This window comes from Diabrotica virgifera, chromosome 2 (assembly GCF_917563875.1).
Source record: "Diabrotica virgifera virgifera chromosome 2, PGI_DIABVI_V3a".
Lineage (NCBI taxonomy): Eukaryota > Metazoa > Arthropoda > Insecta > Coleoptera > Chrysomelidae > Diabrotica > Diabrotica virgifera.
In genome coordinates, this window is record NC_065444.1 from 224,079,425 (window position 1) to 224,097,168 (window position 17,744).

The 17,744-nt window shown below is 31.9% G+C and overlaps 1 protein-coding gene across 8 annotated transcripts in view; it reads right to left on the bottom strand.

Annotated features, from left to right (window-relative positions):
* Positions 1-501: 501 nt before the first annotated feature.
* Positions 502-17,744, bottom strand: part of LOC126880429 (zinc finger protein 271-like) — a 43,741-nt gene continuing 26,498 nt past the window's right edge. For 7 of the 8 annotated variants that reach the window (XM_050644275.1, XM_050644276.1, XM_050644278.1 and 4 more), the window contains 3 exons: positions 15,395-15,850; positions 4,175-5,269; positions 502-699 (listed from right to left, as the gene is read on the bottom strand). In XM_050644275.1, the coding sequence (XP_050500232.1) occupies positions 4,458-5,269; positions 15,395-15,850 (1,268 nt within the window). In that variant the 3' untranslated portion in view covers positions 502-699; positions 4,175-4,457. The remainder of the gene's footprint in view (positions 700-4,174; positions 5,270-15,394; positions 15,851-17,744) is intronic. The other variant, XM_050644282.1, reaches the window with a different exon arrangement.

The following is a 17,744-nucleotide window of genomic DNA, read 5'->3' on the forward strand; positions in this document are numbered from 1 at the left end:
ATCCTGAGAAAACTAATAAGTATTTTTGAAAAATGTAAACGCAGAATGAAAGATCACGTTATTAGAGAGGGCCGAAAGTCCCTGAGAACTTCTATAATGTTTATTTTAATAAGTTACAGGGGTGAAAAACTAAGAGAAAATTTAGTGATTTTTAATTTCAAATATATCATTCAAAATAAACTTTTTATTTATTCTAAGGTGCTTTCGGCCCTCGGTAATAATTTAGTCTTTCATTCTGCGTTTAAATTTTTCAAAAATATTTATTGGTTTTTTCAGGATTCGAAAAAAATAAACACAATGCCGTGGTAATATTTTCCAAATCTATCTTTGTCTTACAACGCACTCAGCCGAATATAATATTGTCAGCATATATTGTCAGTCAGACACTGACAATCAGTGACAATTTTAAATATTTGACATTGCATCGGGAATATGTTGAGTTATTGATTAAATATTATTGATATATAATGTATTTGATAAATAATTGATTTAAGACGTGAACTTAATAAAAAGTTATTTATTGTGTATTATTTGTGGAAGATCCAAGCAGAGAAATACATCAGGATAATATATTCTGTGATCCAAGTATTTTGTTGTTAAAGATGTTCAAAATTGTAAGCGTTCCATAACAATATATTATTAAAAAATCACTTTAACACTTTTTCTCTTTTTTCGATTGAGTATTAGTCTTTGTTGTACCTACAAATAAATTATTACAATCACTGAATACATAGTTAGTGAAAAAATTATCACATTTATTAACTGAATTAATAATTTGCAATTATAAAAATAACAGTTGAGTCTTGTTCTAGCATTCATACGAGTAAGACCTGTGCCAAGTATAATTAAAATCTAGTTTACCTTATCAGTAGTAATTAGTGTATTTGATTTCGATTTAATAGTGTATTTTAAAAAGTGATTTCTGGAAAAAATTTGTACGTATTGCTTTCTTTATATTATTAAACCATTATAAATTGTATTTAATTTATAAAAAGTGCATACCAGCGGCTGGTTTCACCAGTTTGCTGGTTCTTGCTGACCATCCAGCATAATGGCTTTGAATGCAATTCTGATACCAGAACCATTTAAAGAAAAAATATAACACGAAGCTATTGTCTGTATCTGCATGACAAGTACAAACATACACAGTAATCCTACAGTTTCTACCTCAACCATGGCCCTTCAAAGTGCTACAAATACTCAAGCTACTACATCAATTTCGTACGTAAACGCTGCAAAATCTTCGCCGAAACCACCATCCCTACCCAAAAAAGAGCAAGCCATAGTCCTTCACGCAGAAGAAAACCTTAAACTTCTAGATTACGTTAAAGCTATTGGTGATGTCATCGGACCAAAAAATATTTCCTTTGCTTCCAGAATCTCCAACAATAGAATCTGCATATATCTAGCCAACCCAAATCTCGTTGATCAACTTCTGAAGTCCCACCCAACTATCCAAATCGGATCCCTAATTTTAAGTATTAGGAAACTTGTCTCCCCGACAAAAAGAATATTAATCTCGAATATCTCTCCTTATATTCCCCACCAACTTGCAGAAAATGCAATCAAGAGTCTTGGTCTTCAAATAGCCTCCCCAGTGTCTTTCCTTAGAGCAGGAATTCCAGGTGATGAATATTCCCACATCCTCAGTTTCCGCCGCCAAGTGTATGTCTTTTCACCCTCTGATAATTTCGAGCTTCACACCTCCTTATTAATTTCATTTGAAGGCAATGATAATAGAATTTTTCTTTCAACGGACAAGATGGAATGTTTCGTATGCAAACAGGCTGGACACGTTGCGTCAAATTGCCCCAATGCTTCATCTGACAATGTGTTATCACAAAATTCTACTCTTTCTCATGACCCAACTCCCACTACCGAATCAACGCCACAGCAACAGCATACACAACTTGTGACAGACAATGTGTTATCTCAAAACTCTACTATCTCTTATGACCTAACCACCACCACCGAATCTACGCCACAGCAACAGAACACACAACTTTTCTCCCATACTGAATCACATCAAGCTGAAGACGGTGATCCAAACAACATAAATATTCAAAAACCTTCTTCAATTTCTTCTACTCCTCAAACCCTACTGCCAACTTCTGAAGCGAACAAAATAATTCCCACCGAAGAGAACATTCCCACTAAAAATCCATGTGAAAAAACCTCTGAAGTAATGGATCAACAAGCTTCACTCGGAATCATAGGAGAATCATCCAGCACATCTGTGAAAAGAAGTATTGACGAAACGTTATCCCCTCCCATCGAAAATCTGAATACTAATAATCCAACGTTTGCTCTCCCTCAAACACCACGTCAAACCAACATCCAAAAGCCCAAAAAACCTAAACGCACAGCACCTACTCCTGACGCACTTAAATTTTTCATGAATAAAAATTCCACAACACTCCCATTAAACTATGATCAGCTAATAATGCTAATTGAAAATACCCAAGGTAACAATTCACCTATAGAAATTATCCAGGAATACACAACCGATCTCCCCGGTTTAATAAACCTATTAACCATATCTTACCCATACCTATCAGACAAAACTACGAAACATCGCTTCACCCGACTTAAAAATAAATTGAATCACTATCTAGGTAAAGATATCACTGACAGTGAATTATCTTCCTCCGATGCCTAATTTTCATCTCTATATTACAGTGGAATATTGATGGACTGTTCCATCGTTTACCCATGCTTCAAATCATCCAATCAGAATACTGTCCAGAAATAATTTGCCTACAAGAAACTAACCTTAGTCCAAACACAAGTTACAATTCTAAGCAGTTCAATTGTTTTAGAAATGACAGAAAATCATTTTAGACTTCCCAAATATTTCAGTATTTTTTCTGCTGAACTTTATGCAATACTCAAAGCCCTTGAACATGTCAACAAAAACAAAATATCAAAATGCTTGATCCTAAGTGATTCACTCGGTGCTTTACAAACTTTAAATCATGTGTATCCTAAAAACCCCCTAGAGAAAATGGTAAAATCTGAACTAGAAGAGGCTCAAGAAAATTCCAGACGCATTACCTTCATATGGATCCCATCTCATATTGGTATCGATGGAAACAAAGCAGCAGATCAGTGCGCCCGTAAAGTGTCGGAAAGTGTCGAAACAGAGGTAACGGAGTGTCGAAATCTCGCGAGTGACATAAAATCGTACTTTAGAAATCTAATCACGTGTAAATGGAACCAAGAATGGAAATATTCACAGACATCTTTAAGAACAATCAAGGATAATGTTTACCCGCGGCTATCGAGAATACGAGCCCGAAAACTTCAAACTGTTATCACACGTCTGCGTATAGGTCACACAAGATACACGCACTCTCACCTGTTTACAAGAGACGATCCCCCTAAATGTGAAATTTGTGACGAAATAAATAATGTAAAACATTTTTTAATTGACTGTCCACTTTTTGCAAATGAACGAATTAGATTCAATATTCCTAACAACATCAACAAACTTTTAGGCACAGATGGTTACTATGACAATATCGCAAACTATTTAAAATGTATAGGGCTATATTATAGAATCTAAATTACTGGAAGTTATACCTACACTGTATTCTTAATTTAATATACATACTGTAATTATAGATAATAATATCGATAATTATTTAAAACTCATAGAATTATATTATAGATTGTAAGTTATTGGAACTGTACTCCTACACTGTATTCCCGCTAATCACCTCTTGGTGGATGCGGTAAATTTCCAATAAAAAAAAAAAAAAAAAAAAAAAAAAAAAAAATAACAGTTATCCAAGAACATTCAAAACCCATCTCTTTAAATTCATGATGACATTTTCAAGTAGAATGACATTCTAGTAATGTTTACATATCCATACCAGTGTGAATTTTACTACACGTAATTTGCCGTGTAAAGCCAGAAAAAGTAGGGATACACGTAAAATATTTGCGAATTATGTACCCATAGCCTTAAGTAGAAATGAAAAAATGACTTGTTATTTGAGGAAGGTGGAAAAACCATATGTATAACATGGGAGTAAAGTGCCTTTTCCTCCCTTGAATGATTACTGCCCTCCGCTACGCGCCGGGCTGTAAACTTCATTCTCGGGAGCAAAAGTAGCACTTTCCTCCCTTGTTATACAAATAGCTATTAATATTGTGTCTTTTATATACCTACTTAAAGACAAAAGGCACTTCTGATAATATAGATCTATCGAATTCTACTAAATTTATCTATTTTGATACGGGATGCAGAATTTGTTTAGTATATTATAACAAATGTCAATTTTTCCGTATTTTTCCATTTTTTCCTGTTTTTTTTTCGGAAAAAACAGGTTTTTTCCTGCACCCAATTTTTCCGGAAATTTTAAATCTCTATGCGCACCCTGCACAACTAAATAGTTTAGTCGAGAACAAATCGCAACACCTTCAAGATTCGACTAAAAAGTTGTATGTACGCCCTAATAAGGGTTTTCTCGAGTGTGTATCCTTAAATGCGTTTTCAAATTTCCATTTTGACTAAACTGCTTAAAACAAATTTGGCACTTGTATGGTTTTTCTTCAGAGTGCACGTTCGAATGTATTTTCAAACTAGCTGTTTGACCAAACTCTTTAAAACAAATTTTGCACTTATAAGGTTTTTCTCCGGTGTGCACTCTCAAATGTTTTTTCAAATTACTTGCATCACTAAATTTTTTAAGACAAATTTCACAGTTATGGGGTTTTTCCCCAGTGTGTAATCTCATATGCCTGTTTAAAGTACTTTTTTCAGTAAACTTCTTTAAACAAACTTCGCACTTATAAGGTTTTTCTCCAGTGTGCAATCTCAAATGTCCGTTTAAAGTAGTTTTTTCACTAAAACGCTTTAAACAAACGTTGCACTTATAAGGTTTTTCCCCAGTATGCACTCTCAAATGTTTTTTCAAATTACTTGCTGAAATAAATTCCTTAAGACAAATTTCACAGTTGTGGGGTTTTTCCAAAGTGTGTAATCTCATATGCATGTTTAAAGTACTTTTTTCAGTAAATTTCTTTAAACAAACTTCGCACTTATAAGGTTTTTCTCCAGTGTGCACTCTCATATGTTTTTTCAAATTAAATAATTGACTAAACTCCTTAGAACAAATATCACACAGGTAGGATCCTTGGCCAGTCTGAAGTTTCATATTTGTATTTAATATTTCTTCAGTGTTTCCACTGCTGCATGTTTCTTTGGGAGATGAAGGTTCAGCTGTTTTCATAATTTTTATTGTGTTCTTCTCCTGGAGGCAACCTAAAATACAAACCAACCATAAGATTTTTTACAAGGAAAAATCACCAACAAAAATAAAAAAAAAACAGGAACAAAAATGAACACCGAGAAGTAACCATTACTGTCGATTCTTAGCAACTTCCATCTGCTGATCCTTATAATCTTAACGTGTTCTTCCACATTTTCAATCCATCTTCTACACAGTCGTTATCTACTTGTTCTGCCCTGTACGGTAAATCTACAGTTTTCAGAAATACTTGTTTGGGTATATCAATCAGTTATTTGTTATTTAATGGACTAGTTCTTCGGAGTTAAATAAAGCAATTGTATGAGTTAATAAATAATAATGTTTTTAATTTAAAATAAACCCCGTCCGTGGCTCAGTGGTAAGTGGCCTTTGGATCGAAAAAATCCGAAAGGTTGTGGGTTCGAATCTCACCAGGGTCAGAAATTTTTCATTTATTATAAATTAATAAATGAATATAGTTTCTGTCCTTGTGGGATCGGTACTCACCGGAGGGACCGCAGACGTTCGGATACAATTAGCGTCTCTTTGCAAAGACAATGACGTCGACTTTGCAAAGTAACAAGACACTTACTCAACACACACACTACACATGACATTAGGTACCTAACTGTTCAAAATTACCGTACCTACCATGCCAATGGCCATTAGTAGTCGAGGCATTAGCTAAACAAAAAAAAATTTAAAATAATAAAGTTATATAATGTCAGTATTATAATTATGTGCCACAAATTATGGTCATAAATGAACTAAAATTTCGTAAGTGTGCTAGTCTTCATTAACATTTTTTCCAATGACGGTAAGTCTAAGTAAAAAAAATGGAAAACATTTTTTTCTTCAAATGAGCTGCTTTCCAGAATTACCAAAAATAATTTTAACACTCGTTTTCTTTCAGTGTGCAAGGTTCAAATGTGATTCCAAACCACCCGTTCGGCTAAGCTGCTTTAAACAAATTTCACGCTTATTAAGGGAATACGCGCAAATGTTCAGCTCCAATACTATTTAAATGCATTCATTTTTTTCGAATCCTGAGAAAACTAATAAGTATTTCTGAAAAATTTTAAACGCAAAATGAAAGATACCGAGGGTAGAAAGTCCTTGAAAACTTATGTAATGTTTATTTTAATAAGTTACAGAGGTGAAAAAGAAGAGAAAATTAAGTGTGATTTTTAATTTCAAATATCTCGTTAAAAAGAATCTTTTTGTTTATTCTAATAGTCTAAGTAAATAAATTTTGTAAAAGTACAAATTTTCTATGAATAGTTCAAACGATCAAACACTTGTAACGTCACATAACTGCATTTTATACTGACGTTTATAATGTCTAATTTAAAATTATATACAATTTTGTTCACTTTGTTGATTCAGAATGTAAACATATAGCCCGATGACGTTACGACGCGTTTTGGGCTAGTGCTTTAATTTGAATTTTAAATCGTCTTTAGGGACCAAACGAAAAACAAACAAAACTTTTTTATCTTTGATACATGTTTTAAATCATGTTCTGTTGTGATTTATAACATTTTTTTCGAATTTAAAATTTTATGCAAGTTTCCTATTATGACCTCTTTCAGGCTGACACCTCAGTGGATACAGGAAGTAGCAATAAGGGATGAAAGGGGAAAGTTGGTGCAGTCATTAAAGGTTTTCACCTCCTATTTTGTTAAACCTCCATCGATTTGCATGAAAATTGGTGACTAGTTAGAGCATATCTCAAGAAACAAAACTGATTTGGTGCCAACTTGCACTTTTATCCTGGGGGTGGATAACACCCCTTCTCGGAGGTGAAAACTATTTTATTAAAAATAACCCCACAAATCGATAGAGGGACAAATTTTAAGCAAAATTTGTTATATCAAGTTATTAAAATAAATCAATACTTTTTGAGTTTGAAGATTTGAATTTTTCGTGTAACAAATGCATGATGTAAAGCGGTTTTTCATGAATAACTCAAAAACTTCAAAAAGTGCAAGTCCTCAAAAATTTCAAGTTTTATCAAAAAAGTTATAATTATCAAAATTGAAGATAATAAAAAATAAAATAGATTTCATCAGTGCTCTAAGCAAGCTCTACATGGTAAGCCACTAAAAATACATGAGTTAAAACCCTTAAAATGCCGACTAAAAGCCTTACCCTGGCGATAGGTGAAATTAAAAAAAAAAAGATATACCTCAAAGCATCATATGACTATACCACGAGCATGTGGGTGGTTGAGTTGATTTCTCTGTTTTCACAAAGAGAAAGGTGAAAGCCTAAAATAGATTTCTTATTCGAAAAACCTTTGAGAATTAATTAAAAGTGAGTTATAGGTGATTGAATGTTTATTTTTTTCGGCTAGTACACAAATCTAAGTATTCAAGCTTAAATAACGGGAAAACGATACATTTTATAAAGTATATTTACTAAACACTTGTAAGTACTCAAAAATATGTATCAAATGAGCTCCCGGCGAAGTTGATACCATTAAACATTATGCTACAAACATTTTTCAAAGTTTAGGCTCCAAAAATTTTGAGCTTAATTATTATATTATTTATATAAGTTTTTTAAATTGTTTTATGACATTTATGTAAAATTTAGCAAAAATGTATTCGAATATGTCAAACGTACCCATTATTGAACACCCCCAGTTTCTGGACATATTCAGTTTATATTAATAGAACAAATTCAATTAAATATGGAAATAATGTTGTTCTGAAGCTATTTCCTTATGGCATTTTTATAATTAAGTATTTTCGATGGAAAATAAGCCACAATTTTACCAAAAAAATGAATTAATTAACGTTTCGACGTTCAAGTCGGGTGTCGTTGTCAAAATACAAAATAATACTAAATAAACAAAAATGTTGTTGCTTAGTAAAAAATTCTTTTAATAATTTATTTAATCTGACTCATTTATATCGGCAATTCAGGCATGTATTATCACTTTAAAGTAGAAATAAATAAATTAATAAACGTTAATAAATTCATTTTTTTGGTAAAATTGTGGCTTATTTCTTATCGAAAATACGTAATTATCGAAATGATATAAAAAATAATATTATAACATACAATTAATTAATATGTTCTTTTTATCATCCGTAACTTCAGTGATGATGACAATAGTTAGCTTTGATGTTATCAATTTCATCTGGAGCTCACTTGATAAGTATTCTAGAGTACTTAGGCAAATGTTTAGTATGTATATTTTATAAAATGCATCGTTTTCTCATTATTTGAGCTTGAATACTAGTACTTAAATTTGAGTACTAGCCGAAAAAAAATATATATTCAATCAACTATAACTCACTTTTAATTAATTATAAAAGTTCTTTCACGTAAAGAATCTATTCGATTTTTTATTTTCTTCAATTTTGGTAACCATAACTACACTCGGGTGCAAAAAAATCGATGCACTGAAAAATTGGTCATTTTTGATGTCTCGAATTTCCTAAACCTGTTTTCCGATTTAAGTGATTTTATACCATGTTATAGCCTTATCCATTAACAATATCGCTGTAATAATATTGTTGCTAGAAAGGTAAACTGTCATTGTATATCGGGTGTACAAATCAAACTGTGTTTTTTTTCTCAAAGTTTGCATCACCCTCTCGACTATTCTAGCGTTTATAAAATACTGAAATTAAAAACCAACTATACCGTATACACGCCAATGGCGAATATAAAATTCTTAGTTGTATGTCAAAAATGTGCAATAACTACGTCTTAAAACCCACCAAATTTGATTTGCATATCTCAACTGGTTTTAAAGCAATAAATAAATCGTCAGTTTGTAAAAAAAAGTTGAACATCCCGTACATGGTTTTTTTTAGTACAAATATCTTTGAGATTATGGAAAAAGCTTTAAAATGACGTATTACAAAGTTTGATATACTCATTTATTGTTAATATAATTGCGAAAAAAGGTCGGAATTGCAAAAAAATTAATTTCGCAATATCTATTGTAAAAATTAGTGTAGGGGAACATGGGTAACAATGAGACACGGGGAACAATGAGACACCTGTATTTCTGGCTACCTATGCGACTTTTTCGTCAAAAGTTTGGCATGCGCGCTTTAGCTTTTATGTAAGGACCACAAGGTTTCTGTTTGTAGGCATCCCACATGTTTAGTTTCGTTCCGACCGGCAGTGAGTGTTAATATTTGACCAATTCTTTTTTTGTTAAAGGTAGGTATTTTTGAATTTTAAACGAAAAACCTGTTTTCTTTCATTTTTTGGCGAATGGATAATATGCAGGGCCTTATTGTTTGATAATTGGAGATATTTTTTCATTAAATCGATTAAAGGTTAGGTTGAAATTAATTTTTTTTGTTGTAAAGGTCGTTTGGGTAACAATGAGACATTGCTTGTTGGGTAACAATGAAACATGTCGCATTGTATCCCATAATGTAAATTATTTTATATCTTAATTTTAAATTAATTTTTGAAAAAAAAATGACGCGAAATCCTCCTAGGAAATTCAACAAAGGAACAATTGCGTACAGCTGTAGATGCTGGATCCAGCATCAGAAGAGTAGCTAAGGAAAATAACTTGAAAGTTTTAGACATTGGCAAGAGAATTGAATTACTATTATAAATTTTCCTCCACATTCAACGAACAAGTGGCAACCTCTGGTTTTAAAAGTCTTTAAGCCATTTAGTTTGGCTTACAACGCTGCCAAAAAGACATAAAAATGATTTTGCCATGTCCTGTTAACTATGGCATAACAAAACGCTTTTTATTCATTTGAAATTAAGTTCAATTTAAATATTCAGCAAAATTAATGTTTATGTTTTTCTTATATTATACAATAAGGTTTAGTTTATTTATTTCCGAAAGGCAGAAAAATTAATGTTTTTTTTTTATTTTATTATTATTGGATCACGTTTTGCTCAGTTCTAATATTCAGTAAAATGAATGTTTATTTACGTTTTTCTTATATTATTATTAGTTTTAGCTCATGCTGGTGTTTTATAATAAATAATTAAACATTTGATATATTTTTTTCATTATTTTTATGTTTTGCATAAAAAATTGCACTTTTCAAATAGTGTCTCATTGTACCTCCGCTATGGGTAACAATGAGACAAATGACATTTTGATAGAATATTTTCTGTATTTACATTATTTATCATTTTTTGCATTATATTCTATTCAAAATTATTTGTAAATACTTATACCATCATGTAAAACTCAAAAAATAAATATTATTTAGCTTAGTTTCTAAAATACTAAGCTCCAAAAAAAAAGTGTCTCATTGTTACCCATGTTCCCCTACAGCTTTGAAATGTTTGTCACATAAGGGTTCTTTGGTGCTTAATATGTAATAAAAATTTGAAAGCGATTTATTCAATTGCTTAAATTTTTTTCAAATTGTTTATCCCAGAGAGCATTTTTTGCAATAACATGTCAGAAAAAATGACGTTAGAACCATTCCACAGGTGTCAAATGAAAGAGCATGAGCTATATTTTCAACTTTGGTTTAAAAAAAGCGAATAAAAAATGCATTTATTAGTAATAAATAATTATGCAAAAGTATCAGAATTCTTTCCTTATAAACTTTTTATTTTGTTATATGAGAAATTATATATATTTATTACAATTTTTTATGAATTATGATATAAATAACATTACTTGGTAATTGTGCACTTAAAACAGGGTAAAAAAGTTAATTTTTTTGGAAAAAGTTATTCAAAAAGTTTATAAGGAAAGATTTTCGATACTTTTGCATAATTATTTATTACTAATAAATGCATTTTTTATTCGCTTTTTTAAAACCAAGTTGAAAATATAGATCATGCTCTTCCATTTGACACCTGTGGAATGGTTCTAACGTCATTTTTTTCTGACTTATGTTATTGCAACAAAAATGCTCTCTGAAATAAACAATTCTAATAAAATTTAAACAATTGAATGAATCGCTTTGAAATTTTTATCACATATTAAGCACCGAAGAACCCTCATTTGACAAAAATTTCAAACCTGTATACTAATTTTTACAACAGTTATTGCGAAAATATTTTTTTTTTGCAATTCCGACCTTTTTTCGCAATTATATTAACAATAAATGAGTACCTATATCAAACTTTGTAATATGTTTAAAGATTTTTCCATAAACTCAAACATATTTGTACTAAAAAAATCATAAGTTTCACTGTTTTCGATTGATTTGAAAAATATGCCATTTTTGACAGTTAATTGTTTATAAATAAAAATGGCCGCCAGATCCTACGCAGGAAATAGTTATAATTTGTTCCTATAGGTATTACTTGTAGAAAAAACGCTTCAGTACCCTGGCTGCTGAAGTGTCAAGAACAGGGTATATTTTTGTCTTATTATTCTGGCGTATTATAAGGTTTTTCTCCAGTGTGGAATCTCAAATGTGATTTCAAATTAATTGCTTGGTTAAATTGCTTAAAACAAATTTCACACTTGTGAGGTTTTTCTCCAGTGTGCACTCTCAAATGTTTTTTCAAATTACTTTTCTGAGAGAACTGCTTAGAACAAATTTCGCACTTGTACCACCAGTGTACAAGCAGTAATAGATTTAGGTCAAAGACAACAGAAAAGATTAGGGTCCAAAACGGAGTCAGACAAGGGGATGCCCTGTCAAATGAGTTATTTATTACAGCTCTAGATTGTGCAATAAAAGAAGTACAAATAACGGAATAATTAATAAAAATGCAGTACAAGCAGATGATATCGTTATAATGGTCCGGGACAAAAGATCATTACTTAAGGCATTCTCTGAAATAGAAAAAGGGGCACAAAGAAGAGGACTGGACATAAATATGAAAAAAAATAAAGTACATGAACGCAAGCAGATTCAAGAAAACAAGACTAACACAAATGACAGTAGATAATTACAGATTTGAGGAAGTAGATACATTCAAATACTTGGGAACGATGATTAGTAGAGATAATGAAAGGATGGACCTGAAACAGAAACTACAAGCAGGAAATAGAGCATACCACAAAAATAAAAAAATAATAAAAGATAAAAAAGATGCGAATATACAGGGTGTAACAAAAATAAAGGTAAAAAATACAATTAAAGTACATATTCTGGGACCAAAAATAGCTCGAATGAACCTAACTTACCTTAGTACAAATATGCACATAAAAAAAGTTACAGCCCTTTGAAGTTACAAAATGAAAATCGATTTTCTCGAATATATCGAAAACTATTAGAGATTTATTATTGAAAATGGGCATGTGGCATTCTTATGGCAGGAACATCTTAAAAAAAATTATAGTGCAATTTGTGTACCCCCTAAAAATTTTATAGGGTTTTGTTCCCTTAAACCCCCCCCAACTTTTGTGTACGTGCCAATTAATTTATTACTGTGGTACCATTAGTTAAATTTAATACTTTCAAAACTTTTTTGCCTCTTAGTATTTTTTCGATAAGGCAGTTTTTATCGAGATGCGGCTTCTTTTTTAATACGTTTACATACAAAATTTATGGGGGTTTTGTGCCTTTAAACCCCATAAATGTTTGTGTACGTTCCAATTAAACTATTACTGCAGTACCGTTAGTTAAACACAGTCTTTTTAAAATTTTTTTGCCTCTTTGTATTTTTTCGATAAGGCACCTTTTATCGGGATGTGGCTTCTTTTTTAATATGGTTCAAAATATACCTAAAAATGTAAATCATAAATAAATTTTGATATTATTACCAAGTGTCCATAATCGTACTTAACCATATACAAATATGTGGTGGATTTGACAAATATTCAAAATATTTCGATAAAAACTGATTTTTCAAAAAAGTACTAAGAGGCAAAACAGTTTTTAAAACATTGTGTTTAACTAATGGTACTATAATAATAATTTTGGAACGTATATAAAAGCTTGGTGGGGTTTAAAGGAACAAAACCCCCATAAAATTTTTGAGGAGTTTCCAAATTCCACTATAATTTTTTCATAAGATACTACTGCCATAATAATACCACATGTCCATTTTCAATAAAAAAACTCCAATAGTTTTCGATATATTGGAAAAAATCGATTTTCATTTTGTAACTTCAAAGGGCTGTAACTTTTTTTATGTGCACATTTGTACTAAGGTAAATTAGGTTCAATCGAACTATTTTTGGTCCCAGAATATGTAAATAAATTTATGACCTGTATTTTTGTTACACCCTGTATAAGACTACCATAAGGCCAGTGGTAATGTGTGCCATAGAAACCAACACCCTAACGTTAAAAGAAGAAGAAAAGCTGAAAGTATTTGAAAGAAAAATAATGCGCAACATTCTGGGAACAAAAGTAATAAATGAAAACGAAAGAAGACACTGGATGAACCACGAAATAGAACAATGGATGGAAGGAGAAAACATAGTGAAAGAAGCAAAAGCCCGAAGAATAAGGTGGTATGGTCATATAAGTAGAAAAAGTGAAGATGATCCCATTAAAGTTATTATCAACTGGATACCCCCTCAGACAAGAGCACGAGACAGACCAAAAGCAAGATGGAAACAGCAAGTCGAAAATGACTTAAAAGTTATAGTATGATAGAATTGATTCAAAAAATGACATAACCCAGACATCCAAAGTGAAAGTTATCCTCCAACACCAAATTGTTCTATATGGTCCATGTATGTCCAGAAAAAAGTCACACGTTTTTGAGCGCCGGGTTTGGGAGGAGAGGGGGAAGAAGTCGGTAAATTCGTAGTTTTTTACGTTTTTCGTCAATATTTTTAAAACTATGAGGTTTAGCATGAACAACCTTCTATACAAAAATGTTCTACATTAAATTTCAAATAAAAAAGGCCCGATACATAATCCTTCTAAAATGAACGGTTCCAAAGTTACGGAGGTAGTATAGTATAATTGGTCCAAAAAAAGGCCTAACCCAGACATCCAAAGTAAAAGTTTTCCTCCAACACCAAATTGTTCTATATTGTCCACATATTGTTCAGCAAAAAGTTACACCATTTTGAGCGTCCGGTTTGGGGGGGGGAGATGGGGGAGAAGTCGGTAAATTAGTAGTTTCTTTACGTTTTTCGTCAATATTTCTAAAACTATGCTTAAGCGTAAACAATGTTCTATACAAAAACGTTCTACATAAAATTTAAAACAAAAATGGTCCTATCCATAATTGTTATAAAATCAACGGTTCCAGAGTTACGGAGGGTGAAATGTGGAGGTTTTCGATACTTTTTATATTTTTTGGGCAATTGATGATGATTTTGGGTGGTGAGGTTGACGTTTCTTAAAGTACTTATCACTAACATACCATCGGCCACTGAAATAGCAAATCCTGTTGAAGAAAATTTCTTTCAATCAGTAAAAATATTATAAATTGCCCAAAAAATATAAAAAGTATCGAAAACCTCCACTTTTCACCCTCCGTAACTCTGGAATCGTTGATTTTATAACAATTATGTATCGGATCTTTTTTGTTGTAAACTTGATGTAGAACATTTTTGTAAAGAACATTGTTTACGCTAAAGCAAAGTTTTAGAAATATTGACGAAAAACATAAAAAAACTAGTAATTTACCGATTTTTCCCCCATCTCCCCCCCAAACCGGACGCTCAAAATGGTGTAACTTTTTACTGAACAATATCTGGACCATATAAAACAATTTGGTGTTGGAGGAAAACTTTTACTTTTAATGTCTGGGTTAGGCCTTTTTTGGACCAATTATACTATACTACCTCCTTAACTTTGGAACCGTTCATTTTAGAAGCATTATGCATAGGGCCTTTTTTGTTTCAAATTTAATGTAGAACATTTTTGTATAGAAGGTTGTTCATGCTAAACCGCATAGTTTTAGAAATATTGACGAAAAACTTAAAAAAACTACGAATTTACAGACTTCTCTTCCCTCTCCCCCCAAACCCGACGCTCAAAATGGTGTGACTTTTTTCTGAACATTATGTGGACCATATAGAACAATTTGGTGTTGGAGGATAACTTTCACTTTGGATGTCTGGGTTTGGATCTAGTTATACCATACTATTATGGGAATTCGCAACTGAAAAAAAATACAGAACCGAAATGAGTGGAGAAAAGTAATGATGGAAACGAAGACAAACCAGAAGCTTTGAAGAGGCACATTAGAAGAAATATGTACAGGAATATGTAAAAACAGCTACAACTTCCACGGGAGTGTACAGTTTATATACATACCTCCAGTGTGTATCCTTAAATGCTTTCTCAAATTTGTTGCTTCACTAAATTGCTTAAAACAAGTGTCGCACTTATAAGGCTTCTCTCCAGTGTGTACTCTCAAATGTCTTTTCAAATCACCTGCTTGAATAAATTGCTTAAGACAAATTTCACAGTTGTAGGGTTTTTCCCCAGTGTGCAGTCTCAAATGTCTTTTTAAACGACTTGTATGACTAAACTCCTTAGAACAAATCTCACACTTATAAGGTTTCTCTCCAGCATGAGTTCTCAAATGGTATTTTAAAGTACTTGTTTTACTAAACTGCTTTAAATAAATATTACACATGTACGATCCTTGGCCAGTCTGCAGTTTCATATTTGTTGTTTCTTCAGTGTTTCCACTGCTACATGTTTCTTTGGGAGATGAAGGTTCAGCTGTTTTCATAATTTTCATTGTGTTCTTCTCCTGGAGGCAACCTAAAATACAAACCAACCATAAAAAAATGTTTACAACGAAAAATCACCAATAAAAATAGAAAACAGGTACAAACATGCATAACGATCGGAAGGACAAGAGGTCATGAAGGCTGAACCAGAAGTATCAGGACGATATTATCCTTAGATGGAATAAGGAGTGACCGAAGATGGAAAGGTCCAATCGTTTACATTAACGAAACAAAGGCCACGTTGCTCAGTCGGAAGAGATGTGGGCGCGGTTCTTTGGGTTGGGCTTCTGTTACAATGAAAGATGTTAAATGAATAAATAATGGTATGCGAATAGGGCTAATGGAACGACGATAGACAAAAGATAAATAGATGAAGAACTCATGGACTCTAGAAAACGTAAATACTGAATACACAAACGAAAATATTGGGCGCCTGGTATTTTGACCAACAAATACTCAAAGGAACAATAATTAACAAAACATAACACAACAATAAAAAATTAGCAACAATGCTACGACAAGACATCAATGTTATCTTGAGCTGTAAATAATAATTAAATAAAATTCGACATCATACGTTTCAATGTAACTTTTATTAAACTACTCAATAAGGTAATACTCAATACATACATATATACATGATCTACACAGATAGAAATAACTATAAAATTAAATATAAATATAAAAACACAGACTGATAATCAACAACGTAAAATAGATGACTATAATTTCTAATGACTCTAATTACTAAACTGAAAAACCGAATAATTACTCAGAAAAAATTAAAAATATATATATTGACACTAGTATTCCGTCATCTATTTGACAAAAAAAAAAGGCTTTTTTTGTTTCTATAATACTAAATATTATAGTAATTACACAAAAAAATTACATAATCAAAATGTCTATAGTTTAATGATCACCCATAAAATGTCTATAGTTTAATTGATCACCCATTTTAAAATGAAAATTACTCAATAATGACATCAAATTAACTATATTAAAAGGATGACCTTTTTGGGATGTCAATGCACTTTTTCAGTTAAATAAACACAAGACAAGACAGGTGTCTTATCTAGACCGTACGCGACAAAATTGGCATATTATTGCTTCTTCACAGTAAGCAGATAATAATTTAACTTACTAGGCAAAGTGAGACATCTGTCAAGCTCCATCTGGCCTGCGAAAAGGGCAGAACACGGTACATAACGGACTATTAGCCCCTCAAATATGGGCAGTACTGTTGAATTGGCCCCAAAGGATAAGGCCGGGCGGTAGAAATGGCTCTCAAAGAAGACTAGTTGGTGGTACGATAGAATTGACCGTGTCGTAAAATTGACCATACAATAGAACTCTTAAAGAAAAAAGGATTTCGTTAATAACGTTGGAACAATAGAATGAAAGGTTACTTCGACTTACCATAATTCAATTATGAGTTCACTCTACTGACACTAAATACTGATCACAATAAATCAACGTCACAATGCATATTGCACGGCTAACAAACTAAAACAGAGCTTGTTTGACACGTATGCCCCAATTTATAGACGTTGTGTGAGAACGACGCTAAATTAAGATCTGTGAGAGAATGAAGAGATATTCCCATAAAATTTTTGACACTTAAGACTTATCAGTTAGAAGATTTAAAAAAACAGTTTCTTCAAGTGCCTTCTCGGCGCGAAGGAAATTTATTATGTTTTTGGGAACACAATTTGATGTGAATTCACATCATTTCCAACTCGCTTTTTATTCTACATGCAGAAAAATGTAAACGTTACACATGAACACCGAGAAGTAACCACTACTGTCGACTCTTAGCAACTTCCCTCCATCTTCTAATTGTTAGAATCTAAGATTTTCTTCCACATTTTCACAGTAGTTCTCTACTTGTTCTACCCTGTATAGTAAATCTTCAATTTTCAGGA